General features: G+C 44.5%; 1 protein-coding gene and 2 long non-coding RNA genes across 3 annotated transcripts in view; 1 reads left to right on the forward strand and 2 right to left on the reverse strand.

The window, feature by feature from the left end:
* Nucleotides 1-6,539: 6,539 nt before the first annotated feature.
* Nucleotides 6,540-12,921, reverse strand: MAF (MAF bZIP transcription factor). Its single transcript, XM_034940771.3, has 2 exons — nt 10,974-12,921; nt 6,540-6,763 (listed from the first exon to the last, which is right to left on the reverse strand). The coding sequence occupies exons 1-2, from the start codon at nt 12,089-12,091 to the stop codon at nt 6,670-6,672; spliced, it is 1,212 nt and encodes a 403-aa protein (XP_034796662.1). The 5' UTR covers nt 12,092-12,921; the 3' UTR covers nt 6,540-6,669.
* Nucleotides 12,922-12,925: 4 nt separating this feature from the next.
* On the forward strand, nt 12,926-18,780 carry LOC134729367 (uncharacterized). Its single transcript, XR_010110376.1, has 2 exons — nt 12,926-14,526; nt 17,711-18,780. It is a non-coding gene; the product is annotated as an uncharacterized LOC134729367 (long non-coding RNA).
* LOC103786505 (uncharacterized) overlaps nt 18,321-19,822 on the reverse strand; it is a 167,894-nt gene continuing 166,392 nt past the window's right edge. The window contains exon 5 of the long non-coding RNA XR_010110378.1: nt 18,321-18,436. This is a non-coding gene — a long non-coding RNA (uncharacterized LOC103786505). The remainder of the gene's footprint in view (nt 18,437-19,822) is intronic.

Consider the following 19,822-nt stretch of genomic DNA (forward strand, 5'->3'; position numbering starts at 1 on the left):
ATTTTCTTCAAGATGACCTCTACTCTCTGGCCACCTGGGGAAACCATCCTGTTATCAAAGCATTTACTTTCAAAAGGGGGGGGGGTAGATACTATTTGCACACCTGAATAGCGTCCAAAAGCCATTGCAGTTTCTGTGTTCATATTACATTCTTTCAGACCAGTTACTGGGGAAAGATGGTGGGGGAAAAGGAGGTCTCACATCGGGGTAAGAGAGATTTTTGAGCTGGGCCGCAATGAAGTAATCTAAGCCAGATGTCTACGAGCACATAGCTCTTACACTTGGATCTGTTTACCTAACAATTGAAGAGTTCTTTAAACAGTACAGGAGCATGCACTGATATTCCAGGGAAGATTTTAAAAGGGCTCATTACCTGCACAGTGCAGTAAATTAACATGGGGATCGCAACCTGAAAACGTGTTGCAGGCTGTCAGCATGTGTCTCCACACTGCTCCGAGTCACAGAAAGTCTGGAAAAGGGAGCTTACCTGCCTTTTACTTGGGAAGATTGCCCTAAGACAGCAGTTTCAGCCCAGGCTCTGCGCATGTCTACCAAAGGACAGAGTTGACTGATGAACTCTGCCTTTCGGATCATTTTTATTTCATAAAGTGGGAACTGTAGATTTTCCTCTTTTCTTTCTTTCTTTCTTTTTTTTTAAGATACAGTCTTGCTGTTTTGCCCAGGCTTGAGTGCAGTGGCGCAATCTGGGCTTACTGCAACCTCCGCCTCCCAGGTTTTAAGTGATTCTCCTGCCTCCCAGGTTCAAGCGATTCTCCTGTCTCTGCCTCCTGAGTAGCTGGGATTACAGGCACGTGTCCCCACGCCCTGCTAATTTATGTATTTTTAGTAGAGACCGGGTTTCACCAGGTTGGCCAGGCTGGTCTCAAACTCCTGACCTCAGGTGATCGGCTCACCTGGGCCTCCCACAGTGCTGGGATTACAAGCATGAGCCACCACACCGGGCCAGATTTATCTTTTAATAGCTTCCCCCCTCCCTAATGTGTTAAAGGGTCCCAGGAAAAAATAAATGAATAAATAAATAAATAAATTTTTTAAGCCAGATGAAAAAACATATTGGAGTGAATGCCTGAAGATGGAAAGACACAAACATCACCTTTTAACAGATAAAATCTTAGAAAGATTACCGAGGGTTTTTCCGCCTTCTATGAAAAACAAGATTTACATAAAAAATCTGACAGTGTAAAAAGCATCTCAGATACTGACATGTTTGTTTTAGTTTCAATGTATTTATCTGTGCATGAATAAATTCTTCCCTAAAAGAGAGGGAGAGAGTAAAAAGTAGATTTTTTTAAGGTGTAACGATACTTGCCTAACTTAAGTATTCTCACAAACCAAGGGTCCCTCTAAGAAAAAGGCCCCTCATGGAAAAGATCCTTTCTGAAATTAGTGGTTTTAAAAGTCTGTCCTCTTGAGACAGTTCCTGGATGCCTGAGATGTGTCTAGAACTGTGTGAAATCCAAGAATGCAGGCAGGACCCTCATCCTGGCGCTGTTGGAGCAATCCTCATAAAGTTTGCTTGACTGACTTTGTTTTATAATGTGCATCAAACTACACCACGGAAACCCCAAACCGTATCGAGATTTCCATAAAGATTTTTAAACATGCTATCTGGATTTCCCGCTTGCCTTTCTCTTTTTCCCTCTTACTCTGTCTCTAACCGAAGCAGGAAAAAAAAAAAGAAAAAAGAAAAAAAATCTGGAAAATGGGCCGGAAAACTAATAGAAGAAAAATCAAATGATCTGGAGCCGATGATCTTATTTACAGAGGGTTCCTGGGGCCGCGATCGGGTGGAGTGAGGGGGTCTCAAGGTGAAGGGCGGAGCCTTGCGGGACCGAGTCTCGCTCCCTCCCTCCAGGCGCCCGCCCACCCAGGAGAGCGGCGCACCGGGGAGTTTTGATATCCCCCGGAGCTCGCTCGCGCTAGGGCAGTCCTTTTGACTTTTTAAACCAAATTTGAACACAATCCGAGCTCCTGCAGGGGTGCGGGAGCTTGGGTGGGCGCGGGGCCCTGGAGCGCGCTGGGTGTGGCCGTCATTAGCTCCCCCGGGCGCCGGGCGGCGTCGTGGGCATCTCCGAGGGGCGCTGCGTTGCTGGCGTCTGAGCGCACCGGCTCCCTGGGCACTGCCGCGGGTCTGGGACTGCAGGCCCGGCCCAGGACTGAGGGACTCGGTAGCTTCAGGCAATCTTCGGGACCCGCCCCCTCTGTCTGGGCTCCAGTCCCTGCGCACCTGCTGTACGCCCCTCGGGGGAACTCAGAGGGTGGGGAGCACACCCAGCCCCACGCAGCTGCAGCCACCAGGCTGGGGCAGTGATGTCCAGGGCTACTGGGCCCCGCAGAACCCATGCATAAAGGACTGGGATGCGGTGTTCCTGTCCCGGGCCAGGTTGGCGGAGCGGGGGATGATGGGGGGGCATGGAGGGAGGGTTGTTCTTAGAAAATGGGAGAGGGGACAAACTCAGCATCCCCTCTGCCTTCATCTCCTTCATTCCAGGCTTCAAGACCATTGCACCAAAAGCTCTGGCCAGCTTTGAAGATTCCAGCTGAGCTTCCAGTGATGCTCCCCGGACCCTCTGCATAGCCCTGTCTGTGTCTACACTTAAACTGGGGCGGAGGTGACTTATTGGGTCCCAGATCTCAGCTTCTGCCACTTGTTGGCCTGAGGACAGTGCCTTTTGAGGCTCTTTCATGGCCCTGGATGACCAGGCATGGAAGGAAAAGGTGTCAGAAATTATGGAGAGGACACTGGGATTGGACAGGAGTCAGGTGGGAAGGGTGCAGACCCTGGTGCTAAGGACCTCACTGTTGTTTCTAGGACTCTGTGGAGAGCTCACAACCTGTCAGCGGCTTGTCAGTCACCCTGCAAACATATCCTTCTTGGTGGGAGGTTTTGGGGGGACTCTGAGAATGACCTGGAGCTGACCCCTGGCGACTGGAGGTCATAAGCCAAGGTTGGCCTGTGTTAAAGTCTGGGCCATACTCTCCCAGCCTCTGCAGGCAGGTCCCTTCCTCTCCTCTGCTCTCTGGGCCTAGTTTGGGGTTGCCTATTGTCCTGGGATCCTCGGCCTGCTTTCCTTCTGCAGAATTCCTCCAACAAAAGTCAGAAACGCACTTCTACAGGCCTCAAGAAGTGGATGAGGTCATATAGAGAAGCAGGGCAACTATAGGTTGCAAAAAGGGACTCTGAACTCCTGACCTAATTTTTCAGGCCAGTGTTCCCTTTACAAAAATCCTTGTTGGGGATTCTGGAAGGAGAGTGATTTTCACTCCTTCCTATCCAGTTCTATAAGGTTTCATCGCTTCTCCTGTTCCCTAACGGAAAGCACCAACCACAAGGAAAAAATAGTTCTTTGGAATCTCAGTTTGGAAACGGTCAAGGCTGGTAATCAGAATATTTAGAATAGAGAAATTCAGAATGCGAATCACTGGTCTGCAGCTCACACCAAGGCCTGGGTTGAGGGGTGAGGGGCAGGTTGAGGAGTGCAGGGGAAAATACAGAAAACTCTTTCCTCTCCTTCCACTCTTTTCCCCAAAGCTCAGCAGACACGACTCCTTCATCCTCCTTTCTTGAATTAATGCTCCTTCTAATTGTAACTAAAGATCTAAGGTGCATCTCTGTAGAAGAGAGGAATGTGATTTTGCAATCCACAGTTCTAATTATAGGGAAAGCTGTTATTTAGTAAAAAGGAAGGAAAAGGAAATGAATTGTGTTGAACAAGAGAAGAGGTGCTCAATAGAGGCTACGATTTGTGTAAGGAACTGTGCATTCCAGTCATAGTCGTGGAAAATGTGTTTTGTGAGTTTCTTAAAACTGTACGACTCTGATGAAAATTCATAGAAAGATCTTATTTCTGTGTGTCGTTGGTTTGCTCTTCCCATCTCAGCCTTTTTCCTTCTGGCAGACTTACGGAAAACACACAGAGGGCCTTCGAATTTAAACAATAAAATACTGTCACGATGTCATAAAACTATTGCAGTGACCATTTAAATATTGGTACAACATGTCTGGCTGGTCCAAAATGTCACCATTGTCAAATCACAGACTGGTATATTTATAAATATACTCAAATGTTAAGACATTAACGATTTCCTCAAATCTCTCCATTTGGGTTTAGTCTCCAAAATTGTTTTCAAAAAGGAAACATGTGAACATATTTTAAAGAAATGGACAGCCGAGCCTAGTTTACTTCTGGCATACATGCACACTAGGTCTGACATTAGCCACGGAGCAAGTGAAATTCAGACTGGTAACAGGGATTATTTCTGGGCCTCCTGCTTTTAAAGTTCCCCTTTCTCTTGTTTCCCTCATTTCTCACCTCCTACAAATGGCGCAGGGAACAGGGAGCCCGAGATTTTATTTGCTACGCCTTCATGCAAAGCAATTTGATTTGTTTGTTTAGTTTTGTTTTGTTTCTCTCTAAAGGGTAAAGATGCTCCCAATTTGTGGCAGGACTGTGTTTCTTTATGCCCCAACAATCATGAGACAGCCTGGGAGACTGAAATTCTCTCACCCTGTCCCCTACCCCCGCTAGGGAAAAAAATGCTAGACAGAGCTGGGTTTGTTCAGGAGCTGGGGCGGAGCAACGCCTGGAGAGAATTCCCCTTTTCTGGGGCTGTTTGATGTCTGAATTTTGAAGATTTACATCAAAAGCGAGAAAAGCAGTGTTATGGCAAGTTGGGTTAAGACTCTTGCTCCGCTTTTAAGCAAATGCTTCAAAACAAACAAATCCTGATTGAGGTGGCTGGACCTGGACCACCTCCTTTATAACTACTACATGGCCTGCCTGGACCTGGGACATCTTCTTTTAGATTTAGGATGGGCTAAGAGTGAAACAAACTTCCAAGTTTCTCTTATTTTCCTCAAAACAACAAGGAAGGCACAGGACCCAAATTATTCATTCAGCATCCTGACAAATAATCAGCGGAGATAAAAATTGTAGCCTATCACTGCAGATAAAACTTCTCTAAAAACAAACAAACAAACAAAAGAACTAAGACATTTCTTCAAAGAGATGGACAAAACTATTTTTCAAAAATCAAATGACAGTGAATCGTAGTGGGGAACCTTGCAAATCAGCAAAGTGAAGCTGGAAAATCTCACTTCCTATTCCCTCTTAGTGAATGTTTATATTAGCAGCGCTAAGAAGAGCTTGGTTGTGTGTTTTACTGGCATGGAAATCAGACGGCTGAAGGTTGTCACTCATGTACTCCTGTATTTTAGTCTTCCAACCTATCTCAGTCTTTAACTACCGGCAGCCAAAACAGAAAAAAACAAACAAACAAAAAACAAAAAGAGAGAGAGAGAGACTTATGTGGCAATCAGACTTTTAAATATATTGATTGGCCTAGTAGACTGGAGGAGTGTATTTCGTAAAGCCAAGAGTATGTGAATACGGAAGTAAGTTGGCCTAAACGAAAACAACGGCCACAACAGCAAAAGCCTCCCAATGTACTGTGCTTGGGAACCTTTGAACGTGTCATAGGCAACTCTAGATATTTAGACCAGGACATGCTGGGAATGCAGCTACCGAGACAGCTGTGTGCCATGTTTGTGAGGGTGACCATGATTTGTCTTCTGTCCACTGCTTTTAGCAGGAAAACTGGCTGTGTGGCAAGCGGGTGGTTGTACTTCAGAACAGAAGTATCTAGAATTGGTGTTGCTAAGTAAAAATGACTGGGGTAAAGGCACAAGGGAGAAAAGATCAGAGCGTGAGCATCCTGCATTCAGTAATAAACAGCATTTCCCATCGGAGGGGTCTGTGTTGAAAGACTCCCAGGTAGTTATGGCTTTGAGACAGTGAGGAAATGATGTCTCCATAGCAGATTTATCTGCCAGGCAAAAGTAGAATGTCTGCCTATTTGATGTCAATATATTAATGTGTCAGATACATTGTAAAAAATTATTACATGGTTTTTGAAAAGGGAAACATGCAAGAAGCCAGGGAAATGTAAAGGAGGTGATTTTTTTTTTTTTTTTGAGTGTTTGGGAGCAAAAAAGAAAAGGGAGCAAAAAATCACACAGAGGGTGTGTATTTAACTAACTTTGTATTTTGCCACACATTGTTTTCATTTACAGCTATGTCTGACAAATGAGCACGTTTGACATCACTGATAAATGCAACACCATCTAGGGCCTACGAGAAAACCAGGGGGCTCCGCTCCGCTGGAGCCTCTGCCCGTGCATTTGTTTAGGGAAGAGGAGTCGAATATCTATTTTTCTTCTTAGTAAAATTATCTGCCAGAGAAACAATGAAGCATGAAAAAGTACTATTTAGAATGTGCATGCCTATATATGATTTTAAAATGCTAATTGTTGCATTCCGGGAAACTTTCCATTATATATATGCATATATATGTATCTTTGTAATTTCAGTGAATTTTTAAAACTAGTATGGCAGGTTGAAAGCAATGCACCTGTTTACTTGCACACACCATAAATCGAAAAGCAGGAGTGCGCTTTCCTACGGGTCTCTATGAAACCCCCAGACAAGAGGCATAGTTAACTACTACATTTAATAGCCTTCTTCTCTAACACAGTAATTTTTATTTAAAAAGGAGACTAAACAGAAGTCAGGGGTAGGTGGTTCTCCATGACTGCAAATAATAATAATAATGATGATTTTTTTTTAATGTACAGCTCTCACACAAATTTCATTTTGTGAACACACTGGTAAGTACACGATGCTGGGGCTTCCAAAATGTGGCGTATCCCACTGATGGCTCCAACTTGCGAGTGGGCTCAGTTCTGTAATTGGAATGAAAGGAATTTTAACACTATTTAGACAAAGATCAAACGCAGCGTAAAGGGGAAAGCTAGATTTCCTCATATGATTTTTTTTTAATTTTATTTAGAGACTTATTGTAATGAACGGCACTTACTCAGGATTTAGGAGTTCTTTGTAAGAAAAAAAACATGTATTTGTTTGCCACTTCCACTATACTTCAAAGTTTTCAGTAATTGTTATTTCTAAAAATGCCTTTTACTAGGAGTTAACCTTCTCTTACAGCCAGCCACTCAAACCTCATTTTTGCCAGCACCTTTGCATTTGATTTTCTAAAGTTTGGGGGCTCAAACCTGCTTATTATATTCAACTGCCTTGTAGATTCCTATCAAAATGCTTAATTCTACACAACTATATTTTCCTCCCAATCCAGGCCTCATTTGTCATGAGATAACTGCAATAACTACATCCAGAATATCACTCTTATTTTGAGAATGTTTGCCTAAAATCTTTCATCAGATGCTTTTTTGTCAAAAGCGTTCTCTCCATTTCTGCTTCTTCAGAGTTTGTGTATCTCTTAGTTGTGATGAGGAAAAAAAAAAAAGGAAAGAAATATCTGAAGTCAAGAACACTTGACTTCAAGCTCATGAGGGGAGGTTTACTCTTAAGACTTTTGTTAAGCAAAATTAAGTGTGGATTCAGGAGCCTGTCTAAACTAGCACATAAAGGAAGGTCAAAATGTCGAGGTTACACACTGTCTTCGTGTTCTGTAAAAAATAGGCAGGAAGGCCAGATGATAAACTGGCCAGAACTTAGCAGCACCAAACACAACCTGTTTTCTTAAAAATAAGTCTTTCAGTCAGAGTTGCAGTATTATCTTTTTTTCTTTTAAGAACGGCAGAAAACAAAACAAAAGTCATCGTGTTTGGCCATATTTTCAAAACAGTGCTGGCTTTGTCTAACATTCTATTGGTGTGCTAGGGGAAGATGACTAAGAGTGCAAACTGCATGAATTTGTAACATTAGTTTCATGAATTTGTGTCATTTAAAAATAGGTCAGCGCTTAGGAGTCCTACTAGTGAAGGTAGTTTTGAGTCTTTCCAAGGGATCTTTAAGTCAGCCCCCATACACAGCCTATTTTGGGGTAAATACCAATAAATCAAAGCACAGCCTATATTCCACACAGGTATTATTTTTTGCTTTTATTTCTGGGGATAGCATGATCTGAAATCATTACTAGCTCATCTAAGTAGAGAAGTTCTCCACTGAATATTCATGGTGAAATATGATTTGATAACATAGTTTAAACCAGATATGTACTTGGAAATATGGAAGTAAGGAGTGGATTTTCTTTTTCCTATTTAAGACAAATGATCTTCAATGTTAAAGAGAAAAGCAAAACAAAACAAACAACTATGATTTGTCATGTTTATGTTAAATCTTGTCAGGCCTTGCTAACAAGAAAATCACGGTGTGTAAGAGAAGAAGGAAAAATAATCAACTTTAGTGAAAAGGCAAGCGCTGTTTCTCTTTACCGTTCAATGCATATGTGCACAAGCCACCTCTGATGCGCCATATTTGTCCGGCTCCTCTGTCTATGGATGGCTTTGCTCCTGATCAGAAGTGTAGGGCCATGTTCAGGAAGCCTAGTTCCACTGTTTTGTTTTGTTTTTCCTACCAAGGGCAATTATGGCTCAACTCATTTGAAAACTGAAAACTTTGGGGAGAAAAAAATGAGGTCATAATTTACATCTATATTAAATATTGCTAATCAGCATATGGGGCCAGCCTCCTCACCTCAAAAAACAGCCTATAATTTCACCCTGAATTACTGTCTCCCTATTCCTCCATGAATCCTTCCACTGGAGAAAAGGATGCATTTTACACTTTTAATGAGGTTGTTGGGCCCAGTTAAACTGTACACTAAGAAACTGAGTACAGAATCAAAAAAAAAATGCCGTTTATTATTGTAGATTATTCTTTTCTTGATATAACCAGAATTGAAAATGAAAGAAAAGCACATAGGAACATCACGCGTGGTTAGTTAGTAACTCAAGATATAAAACAATTTTGCACAGCAAAATATGTAAAAGAAAAGTAACTGACAAGATTTTTTTATATTTATTGTGGTAAGATTTACTTTTCATTTCTTTTTAAAGACAGGATGTCAGTCCCTGAAAATAACATTTACTGATTATTGCCTTTAAAACTGTGGATTTTTTTAAGTTACAGAAAATCCAGTTCTGCACCACAATACAACTGTAAAAAAATCTGCATCATCTTAAAACTGTGCAGTAATGCCATTTTTATAACTGCATAAATTTTATTAGCGTTCTAAACAGTTTTGCAATTTTTTTTGTATTATATGCTTGCAGGTTATATCTTAGTGCAATTCAGTCCCAAATACTTTAATTTTGAAAAGAAAAAAAAACATACATTTTTGAATGTAAAATACCCCTACAGATATAAACAGGGGCGTTTCCCCTTTTAATACTTTGGTTTTCAATACAGTCAGTGGTATAGCAAAGACTACACATACCCAACTTATATTTAAGTTGCAAGCACATGCTGTATAAGCTACTTTTTTTAAACAGTCCCCTTGCAAACTCTACCCCCCTTAACATCACAATAGTAAACAATTTAGTGCATCAATCGTTTAAAAAATCTACAGCTAAACAGACCTAACTCTTTCAAATTTATCTATAACATTCCTTTATCTGTAGCATACATTTTAACTGGGCTAACAGATTATAAAAACTAGAATTAAATTATATACTAGAAACCCAGAGCATTCCACATTTGACAATGACCAAAAGCCAAAAAATATAAAATAAAAATAAAACAAACCAAAAATAATGGGGCAGTTTCTCTTTTTAAAAAATAAATTTTAGACCGCTTTTCGGCAATAGCACAATTTTAGTCCCCAAAGTGGGGCGTCATTCTTATTAAAAAGAAAACATTAAGAGTTCTTCAATGTTTGCCAGGTTAAATGTGTAACCCATTCTGGTATCTTTGACAAGGAATGCCTTCAGTGCATTGGGAGGTTGAAGTTCTGAGTAACTCAAAGCAGTTTTGGAGCAGATGCAAAATTTCATGGGAAGAAGGCTCTACGGTTGCACTGTTTTGTTCTAAACTCAAAAAAGTCATGAGGCAATAAAATAAAAGTATGAATGCCATGCTATAAGTCTTCGAACGTCCATTTCCAAGCCAAAAGGAAAAAAAAAAAGGAAAAAATAATTATACCATACATGTCCAGCATGCAGGCTTTTTTTTTTTAATATAATGTCTCTTTTCCATAAAGTCTTTGAAACAGTTATAGTTCATTGTTGCTAAGACAAAGTAGCAAGCATAATAATGCATGAGATGAGAATGAGTTTTTTTAATGGCAGACTAAACTCTCAGATTTGGCATCACAAGGCCAAAACTCACAAGTCACACCCAGAAGGTTGATGCAGGCTTGATTGTGGAAGGTTCATGAGGATTTTTTCTCTATTTTAGCATAACAATGCTAAAAAAAAAACCCGATGGAACTCGGCACGCTGCAAGTCTATAACATTTCACATTTTTTTTTTCCTTTGCAAGCTCAATCTCACATGAAGAACTCAGGAGAAGAAAAAAAAACTTTGCTTTTTTTTTTCTTTCATCTCGGAAGAGATGGGTTGAGAAGGAGTGAGGGTGGAGGTTGGAAAAAAGGTGGGCAACACAGCAAGCTCTAAAAGTAAAATTAAAAAAAAATCCAAACAAAATAAAACACACACACACAGAAAATGAACACCAGTTCATGAACTGAAGGGGAAGAAGAAGAAAAAATATGTGAATGATGCAGGCTTCAAAGGTGATCAACGTTTCACATGAAGAACTCTGCTGAGATCATTGAACATTGTGCAAGTCCGGGGGTGGGGGGGGGGTGTAAAAAAAAAAAAAAACAAGCTAGCAAGTTATGGAGAATTTCAGATTGGCAATCCATGAGCCAGACACCCATTCCCTCCCCAGTTTAAAACAGCCACCACCACCACAAACTCGAGCAGGGTGTGGGGTGTGTGTGTGTGTGTGTGTGTGGTGTGTGCGTGCGGGTTTGTGTGTGTGTAGGGGGCCAAGGGGGCCAAACTCGGTGGGGGTGGGGGTGGTGAGGTGGTGGCGAGCATGGCTCTAGAACTAGCAAGCCCACACCCGAGCCGGACCCCCGCGGAGCACTTATCAGGGTGGCTAGCTGGAATCGCGTGTCAGACTCACATGAAAAACTCGGGAGAGGACGGGTTGTCGCTGCTCGAGCCGTTTTCTCGGAAGCCGCTGCTCACCAACTTCTCGTATTTCTCCTTGTACGCGTCCCTCTCGCGCACCAGCCTGGAGATCTCCTGCTTGAGGTGGTCGACTTGCTGCAGCAGCTGGTTCTTCTCCGACTCCAGGACGTGTCTCTGCTGCACCCTCTTGAAGCGGCAGGACTGGGCATAGCCGCGGTTTTTCAGGGTCCGCCTCTTCTGCTTCAGCCGGATCACCTCCTCCTTGCTGACCCCGCGCAGCTGCCGGTTCAGCTCGCGCACAGACATGGTCACCAGCTGCTCGTCGGAGAAGCGGTCGTCGAAGTGCAGGCCGCCGGCGGCGTGGTGCGGGTGCAGGGCGCCCCCCGCCCCCGCCGCGCCCCCGCCGCCTCCGCCGCCGCCGCCGCCGCCGCCGCCCCCAGCGCTGGCCGGGCCACCGCCGCCCGCGCCCCCAGCGCCACCGGCCGAGGCGGCCGCGCTGCCCGCGGCGCCGGGCGCGCCGGCCGTCGGGTGGTGGTGGTGGCCGGCGGCGTGGTGGTGGTGGTGGTGGTAGTGCGGGCCCGCGCCGCTCTGCGCGGCGGCCGCGGCGATCACGGCGGACACCACGGCGGCGGCGGGGCCCATCTCCTCGCCGCTGCCGCCCAAGGAGGCGCCGGCACCAGCCCCGGCCGCCGCGGCCAGCTGCTGCGCCCCGCGCGCGTAGCCATCGAAGCCGCCCTGGAGCTGGTGGCTGTTGCTGATGAGCGCCTCGACCGCGTCCTCAGGGCTGAAGCCCAGCGCCTCGGGGTTCAGCTGCTGCGGGTAGCCGGTCATCCAGTAGTAGTCTTCCAGGTGCGCCTTCTGCTCGCTGCCCGAGCCCGGGCTGGGCGCCGAGAAGCTGGGGGAAGGGGGCACCGAGCTGCACGGCGTGCTCATGGGGGTGGAGGACAGCGAGCCCCCGGCGATGAGACGGCCGCACTGGCTGATGATGCGGTCGGTCTCCACCGGTTCCTTTTTCACTTCAAACTTCATCAGATCGAAGTCATTAACATATTCCATGGCCAGGGGACTGGTGGGCAGGTCGGAGTTGCTCATTGCCAGTTCTGATGCCATTCTCCTGCCGCCGCCGCCGCCGCCGCTCCGCCAGATGGGCTGCAGGAGAGGGGCCAGCGGGCTGTGCTGGGTGGCCAGCGGGTGAGCCAGCTTGCCGGGCTGGGGCGCTTCTAGCTTGCGCGGCGGTGGCTGGCCCGAAACCTCCGAGCGCGCTCACACACACACCCCCCCGCCCTGCCCGCGCCCCCCGCGCCCGCCCTTCCTCCCCCCTGCTCACGCCAATGTGCTCCCTCGCTCGCCCCGGCCCCTCCTTGCTCGCTCGCCTCCTTGCGCGCCGAGCCGGCGGCTTCAGGCTCGGGAAGATCCTCCGCGAGCTGCGGTGGCGGCGGTGGTGGCTGCGGCGGCGAAGCTGGAGGAGCCCGGCCCGGTGCGCGGCGTCCCCCGCTCGCCGCTCCGCTGCGCGCTTTGCATAAGGAAGGGCTCGCCTCGCCGGCCCGGGCTGCAGGCAGGGCGCGCGCGGCGGCCGCTCGGGGCTGGAGGCGCGGCGGGCGTCTGTCCGGGCGGCGCGGGCCTTGGCACGGGGGAGTTAACACTTCATGCTTCTCGCCTCCTCTTCTGCTTGGCTCTCTTTATTATTTTTTTTCTTTCCTCTCTCTCCCTCGCGCGCTCTCTCCCTCTGTGCAAAGTGCAAGGCAGAGGTGCAGCCCGACTGGAGGAGAGGGAGGGGGGAGTTTAGTTCTTTCTTGCCTTTTTTTAAAAAAGCAAAATAGCGAAGTCCTGGGGAAAGACGAGGCAGAGAGCAAAGGGGGGAGGGGGAGGCCAAGCCGACAAGCAGCCCGAGCTACAGCTCGAAGATGAAAAAAGATTTTAAAGCCTCTGATCCAGCAAGAAGAGTTTAAAGCAATTGCTGAGTTTTATAGCACTCGTGACGTCAGGTCCAAATGAGAAATTGACTGGCACTCCGGGCCAATGGGAGGCAGCGAGAGCGGCCGCGATTAGCATAATAGTATAGAAACAAGGAAACTTTTCGGAGCTGTCAATCAGGGCCCAATCAGCTGACTGTCAGCTGGGACGGGCTGGCTTAACCCTTCCTGCGCCGCTGCCTACCCGGGAGGGAACGAGGCCCGACGCAAAGTTTGGTGTAAGAGGGGAAGGAGTTTTTCCAGAGGGGCTTCGGCAATCCGGGCGGACCTAGGAGGACGGTTTGCTTTTCTTTGGAGCGCGAGACAGGCCTCCCATCCGGAACCCCAGCTCGCTGGGGGCTCACTCGGCTGGGATTGGCCTGATTCCCCTCCCCTGCCTGCCCTCCACCCCCAGGATTGTGAATTCGCCTCCCAGCTTTTCCTCCTCGCACCAACTCTGGTACCCAGGTGTCTGCCGGGGACCTTCCTTCCCTGAGCCTGGCCGTGCCCGGCGCTCAAACTTGGCCCCAACTCTTTGTCCGTCTCTCGGGCGCCCGTGCGGGGAAGGGACCGGGAAGGGAGGGATGCAGTGGGGTGTCCGGATCGGGACTGCGGGCTGGGCGCCGCCCGGCCGTGCGCCTGCCCAGAAGGCTGGGCATCCGTGGAGAGGGAAAGCCCATTTTATCACTCTCTTTACAAGGAGGTAAAATAAGTTGTTTAGAGGCCATTCTTCACGGAGACTGGCTGCCCGCTGGCGTCGCGTGCCCTTGGACAGAGCGAGCGCCTATGCGAGATAACTCCGGGGAAGCTCAAAGTCAGGTCAGCCGGGCTCAGCCTTCCGGCTCCTGACTGGCCGGAGTTTGGCCTTTGAGACTCATATTGCGCGCTCGCTCTCTCTCTCTCTTACACACACACACACACACACACACTCACACTCACCCATCCCCTTACGAAATCTGACCTCTGTTTATCAGGGTCAGGCGCGCCCTTTGCACTTTGACGTTTCCTTTAATTATTTCGGACTTGATCGTGGCAGGGAGCAAGGGGGAAAAACAATACCCCAGCCCTCACCAGCTACCCTCGAAGGGTTAAATTTTAAACCGCGGTTTCTGGAACTAGTCCGGAAACGCAGAGTGGGGGGTGGGGTGGGGAAGGCTGCTCCCCCTACCCCCAGTTGCAAATGCTAATAAGTAGTTTAAATTTCTAGATTGATTCTCTAAAAGTTTATGCAAAAAAGAAATAAAAAAGAAAAAGAAAAAAGAAGGAAACCAACAACTAACTCTGTTTCTAAGATTTTAAAGCGATAGGCAAGTCGAAGAAGCAGAGATTTATTTGGAGAGAAAGCTCCTGAAACCGACCCAGCCTTTGGAAGACCAGCCCGTCTGCTTAGAAGTTGGGACTGTTGATTCCTTCAATTAATGAAATGCATTTGGTGTTGTTAATCGTATTTATTTTACTTTATGAGAAGGGGGAGACGCTAGGAGGGTGCATTAAAAAAAAAAAATTCTGAAAAGCCTGCAAAAGGATCGAAGAGTGGAAACTATTGTTGGAGCGAGTTGGTTTTTACCTCAACAGCGCCACCTTTCGGCAAAGGTCAGTTGAAATTGATCCGTGTCCAGTTTTGTCGATGAAGTGAAAAGCAGCTGGTTACCCAGTGTGGGAGGAGGAAAAAGACACACAAAGTTAGTTTGACTGAAGTGGGAGAACCCGACCCTATAGGAAAGGGGCCGAAGAAAGTGCTGGCAGATGCAGAGATCATTTTTGCCCCTCCTCTTCTCCTTGATTGTTGACAAAGAGGCCAGGGGATACAGACACCCTCGGGGTGTAATTTCTGGCTGAGACCTTTGCAAGCGGATCCCCATGTAACAGGGCCCCAAACCCTTTAAAAGTGCCGGGATGGATTTTCAACGGGCTTTATGGCAATATCAATAGAATTAAAGTTACTTGTAATTCAGTCATAAATGAGATGTCTCTAGTAAGTAAGATTAAGTGCAGTGCTATAAAGTTGTTTATCTGAAAAGTAATTCTCAGAAAACTTGACTTCTGACACTTAGTCATATATTAAGCCAGCGTCTTGAACATTGCACTTCAGAATGGTCTTCCCCACCCCGCAGCATGCTTTGCTATTTATAACCTCAGGTGTCTCTCACTCGTTCCTCGCACCATATTAGACCTGTGTTAATTTCTCTGATCCTAGTAGACTTCAGTTTCAGCAAACCCAGGAATCCTTAATGGAAGACTTCCCAAAAGATTTATAGGCACAGCCTAATCTGAAAAGGGCAGCGCTGTCGGTATTTTTCAGACAAGTAGTGTTTCTTTTCATCGTGACTGCAGAGAAGTTGTTTATAAGGGTAGTTTTGGTCTTATAAGAGCATTTTGTTGGGTGGAATAAACTATGTCTATTACCAGTTTGGGGAAGAAAGAGTGAAGATTATGTCAATATTTATGCAACCTAGCAGAATTCCCTTGCTTTCCTTCTCTTTAACAATATTTTCCCTAGTAATGAAGTTAAGGGATTATAGTTTATTTAGAGGAAAATCCACACTTTCCATTACATAAGCATTATGTCATTTAACATTGCCCGTAACAATAGTTTTCTAGGTCTTTTTAAAAGTCAGTAGTCACAAATGTAGGAAGTTTATATTTTTCATGTAAAATATGAATTTAAGTATATTTAGAAAGAATTTATTGTTTGTTTATGATATACTTTTAATCCTTTTGCATCATATTTGTGTTAAAAGCTGTAAGGTATGATCATTGCCTCTGAAAGCAGTATTATAATAAATAATAATATTTTATACACAAAGTTTGCTAATGGTGAAGACTGTGCCGTACACATTCATGGCTGAGTATCTAATTGTTACATTGTTATATATCATTTCTAGAAATTAAATGCCCATGTTTGGGCAGCTAAATATATTATTATCTGCACATTTTTATGGTTTATTTATGTACACTGCTGTGAAGACATGGTATTTTTATTTCTCTTATTGCAAGGTCTTTTATAGTCGCCCATTTTCTCTTGGAAAAAAAAAAGAGGATCAGAATTATTTTTTTAGATGTGTAGCAGTAGTGCTCTCAGGCTTATAACTTAATTCTCATTTTTATCCTTTTTACATTATTATTTAGTGATTCACAGGGGTGTCTAAACATTTACAGTTCTCTGTTAGCAGCATTTATTTTATAACAATTGAGCTCTCTCATTTTAATGAGTACTATTCAGGTTTTTGATTCTGTACAATTACAGTGGGCCACATGTCTTTAGACTTCTTTGCTAACATTGTTTGTTTCACTTCTATCCAAGCCAATTTAATCCAAATACAATGTGAACTGTGTTTTCTTACTGCTTAACATCCCTTTGCTATATATACTCTAGTAATCTCTGTAGAACAATATACAGTAATTTAGAAACCATGCATTTGTCATTATTGACCAATTCGGACCAGTAGTATTAAAGTTTCTGAAAGCAATGAATATTTATAGGAGATTTGTGAGGGGGAGGAGGACATGGGTTACGTCGCATAGAATATTGTGACACAGTAACATCAGAAACACAATTATAGTTTCACGTCAGTACATACATAATGACTTCATGCAAAAATGAAAAACAAAACCCCTGTTCATGTCCAAATTACAAAGATTAAAAGCTTAAAGGAATATATTTTCCCCGATTGTGAGTTATAGCAACTCAAATATATCATGTTGGAATCAGACATCCATAATCTGAATAGAACGGGATGCATCAGGTATGGTGTCTGGACTTTTTGTTTAGGGGCTGATTTTATGGGGCAGAACTAACCAGTGTCCACTAAATTTCACTATGAAACCAACTAAATTGATTTGAGAAAGAGTTCTTCAGAGTAACTGAACGATAAGGCGTACACTGTTCTTAGGTCCAGTGTTAGATAAATCCTTTTAACAGTCTTCAGTTAGCAGGGTAAGTAAATCACAAATCACTGTTAGCAGATTCATGGAAGAAAATTAATAGAATCAGACGAGATAATCTGATAAGGGCAAAATTGCTGAGGAAACAGTCTTGCCTCATGTTGGAGGATGTGAAACAACAGTCTGATTACTAGGACTCGTTATGAATAGGTGAATTATGTGCTAAATAATCATCAGAGTAATTCAGCATTTATTAATTCTTTTCTCTTTAAGCAATTCACAGTTGTAAGTTAAAGCCGCTCTCTCTTTCAAGGCACATCTTTTATAATTTTTATTAGAGGTAATTTATTATTTGCATTACCTGTATTTACTTCATAATTGAACATTTTGCATTCAAATTTATGTAATGCATTATGCTTGAGAATATATTTCTGCCTGATTAGCATAAATAGTCACTTACCTCATGAATTACTAACAAAGTTTATCTTAAAATATAGGTTTTTTTATTAAGTGGAACACAAACATATGTACAACAAATCTGATTCTCCAATGCAGTTAGAGAACAACTCACATTTGGTTACCGGGAGGCGAGGGAGGAAGCAAAATATAGACAAATGAGATGTGTAGGTTTCTTTCCAAGGGTATCATTTAGATGGGGGCGTGTGTGTAGGGTGGGGTAGGGGGCAAAGTGAAGAAGGCCCTAGGCTTTCCGTACACTGTTTGGATTGGATGATCTTGACGTGAAATGTGAATTCTGGAAAAACCTGTAATTAGTGATCTCTGCCTTTGTAGAGAACCATGATAACAAGTAAATTAGCACTGGAAGAATTTGGGGGTTTTGTTTATCATATTTTTGTTTCAATTATTTGCTTATTTGTTTTTGTCTCTGCAGGTTTCTTCCTTGGAAAACAATATACATCACTTAATGAAATCTTTGTTTGTTTTGCACAAGAGATGTAAAAAATCCAGATGTTTTCTTCAGTGAGAATTCCTGGGAAGGTGTACCAGCCTTCTTCTCTTTCTTCACCTGACAAAGACACCCAACACGGCCTCGCAGACCGGAGGTGTTTAATACATAGTTTTGTGCACACATGAACATGGGAATGAAAGGGCTCCTTTTGGTTTTAGACAATAGACAGAGCTATAAAATGATGATGGAGCCTGTTTTCCCCACTCTTGTCATTTTAAGTCAATAGATTTCCCGGGTTTCTTCCCCCGCCCCTCCACTTTGCCTTTTCAGGGGATAGGCATCTCCTTAGATTTTTGTTTTCCTTCAATTAGGGTCAGCTTTATGATTCGTTCTTCCGCTGTCATCCTTTTTCATCCTATTCACAGCCTGTACCGGTGAGGGAATTTGTCTCAAAAGCATTCAGCCCTTCAAAGATTTTTATTGTGGTGAACTCAGAACTGATCAACAGAAAAACAGAAACAGCAAAAGGGAACTGATATGGGGGCGATCTTGATGCGGGTTGCGTCTCTCATGCATGATAACTCAGAGGACAGGCTCCTCGGTAGTGCGGTAGTGCTAGCTCTGTGAAGTTTCTTCACTCTCCTTCCTAGCCCTGGAGGCGGGGTGATTCATAGCTCCTGTTCCAAAGGCATTCAGCAGCCATTCGACCTGGGAAAGAAACAGAGTTTTAGAAAATACAGGCCAAATGTAGAGACGCCTGTGATTACCAGGATGAGTATGTCAGTGCAGGTGGCTTCTGAGTTTCTGTTTCTGAGTTTGTTTGGCTGATGCCTAAGGAAAGGGGTCCCTTACAGCCCTGTTTTATACCTTAGTTCTTGGTGGCAACGTAGGTGTTGCTGATCTCTCTGATGTGTTTTTCTGTGCATTGAAAACACCAGACATGCTCCGTGACATCCTCGGAGCATCTCCCATCATAATGGAGTGTTCCTAACCTGACAAAGAATAGCATATTACCTCCCCATCTACTCAAAATAAAATTATAGTAAAATTTATCGCCCTTCTGCTAATATTTTTTATTTAGTAACTTTATAACAGTGATACATACTCCTTATTAAATATAAACATTTGAACAGGACAGAAATAGAAGGATATCAAATAAAAGAACTGCTACTCCTCATCTCCACCCCAGTCCTTAAACCCTGGTCTCGGGGGTTACCATCTGTAATAGTTGGGGTATATGTGGGTACTTTTTACAGAATGGCATCGAAGCATGTACATAGTTCTTTAACTTGTGCTCCCTTTAAAACACATTCATGTTAACAATCTCAGAAAGAGATGTTGGGCACTTCTGTCTTCTTTGGCAGAACTCGCCTAATGGAACCTCAGACTGGGGGAAGTTTGGAGATCTGATCTTAACCCCGTCCTTCCAACCGGTATAGGAGCTTGAATCTGCTTTAGGTGAGCTGGCAGCATTCAGGGACAACTTCTCCACTGGGCCCAACAGACACCTTTCTTGGGGCCCACAAGACTGCTAAGGGTCCACAAAAACATTTAAAAAAACTTTAAAAATAGAAGTACAAGAGGAATGTAGTAGAGCATGGATTATGTCTGTCATCATACCAACACAGTTGTAAAATACAATTTAAAATATTTTTTAGTAGAACAAAGGGTCCACAGAAGCCAAAGTGCCCAGAGCCCACAACACTCCACACATGACTCCAACTCGGTGTACCTGATCACCTCCAATGACGGGATGATCTCAATTTTACCTCCTATTATGGCCATCTATATTCCCACAGTTCTTGAGGTTGTCCAGAAAGCTCTTGTTTAACACGAAGTCATACTCCCTTCTTCTAGACCTTAGCCCTGATTTTATATACTCATGAAGCCATGTGTAATAAGTGCTTCTGTGCCACAGAGTCTTTGGGAAGTTGGAGAGAGCCAACATGACCCCCTTTCCCTGCTTTTCGTTTTTCATTCAAAATATAGCCAGCGTCTTTAACTTTTCCACACATGTTTTGGTTTTAAGTGCCAACTCCTTGTGGTTACTAACTCCCAGGTGGGTGCACCTGGTTCCTGCTGCCCTCTGAGGGT

Source organism: Pan paniscus, chromosome 18 (genome assembly GCF_029289425.2).
Source record: "Pan paniscus chromosome 18, NHGRI_mPanPan1-v2.0_pri, whole genome shotgun sequence".
In the NCBI taxonomy this organism is placed as follows: Eukaryota; Metazoa; Chordata; class Mammalia; order Primates; family Hominidae; genus Pan; species Pan paniscus.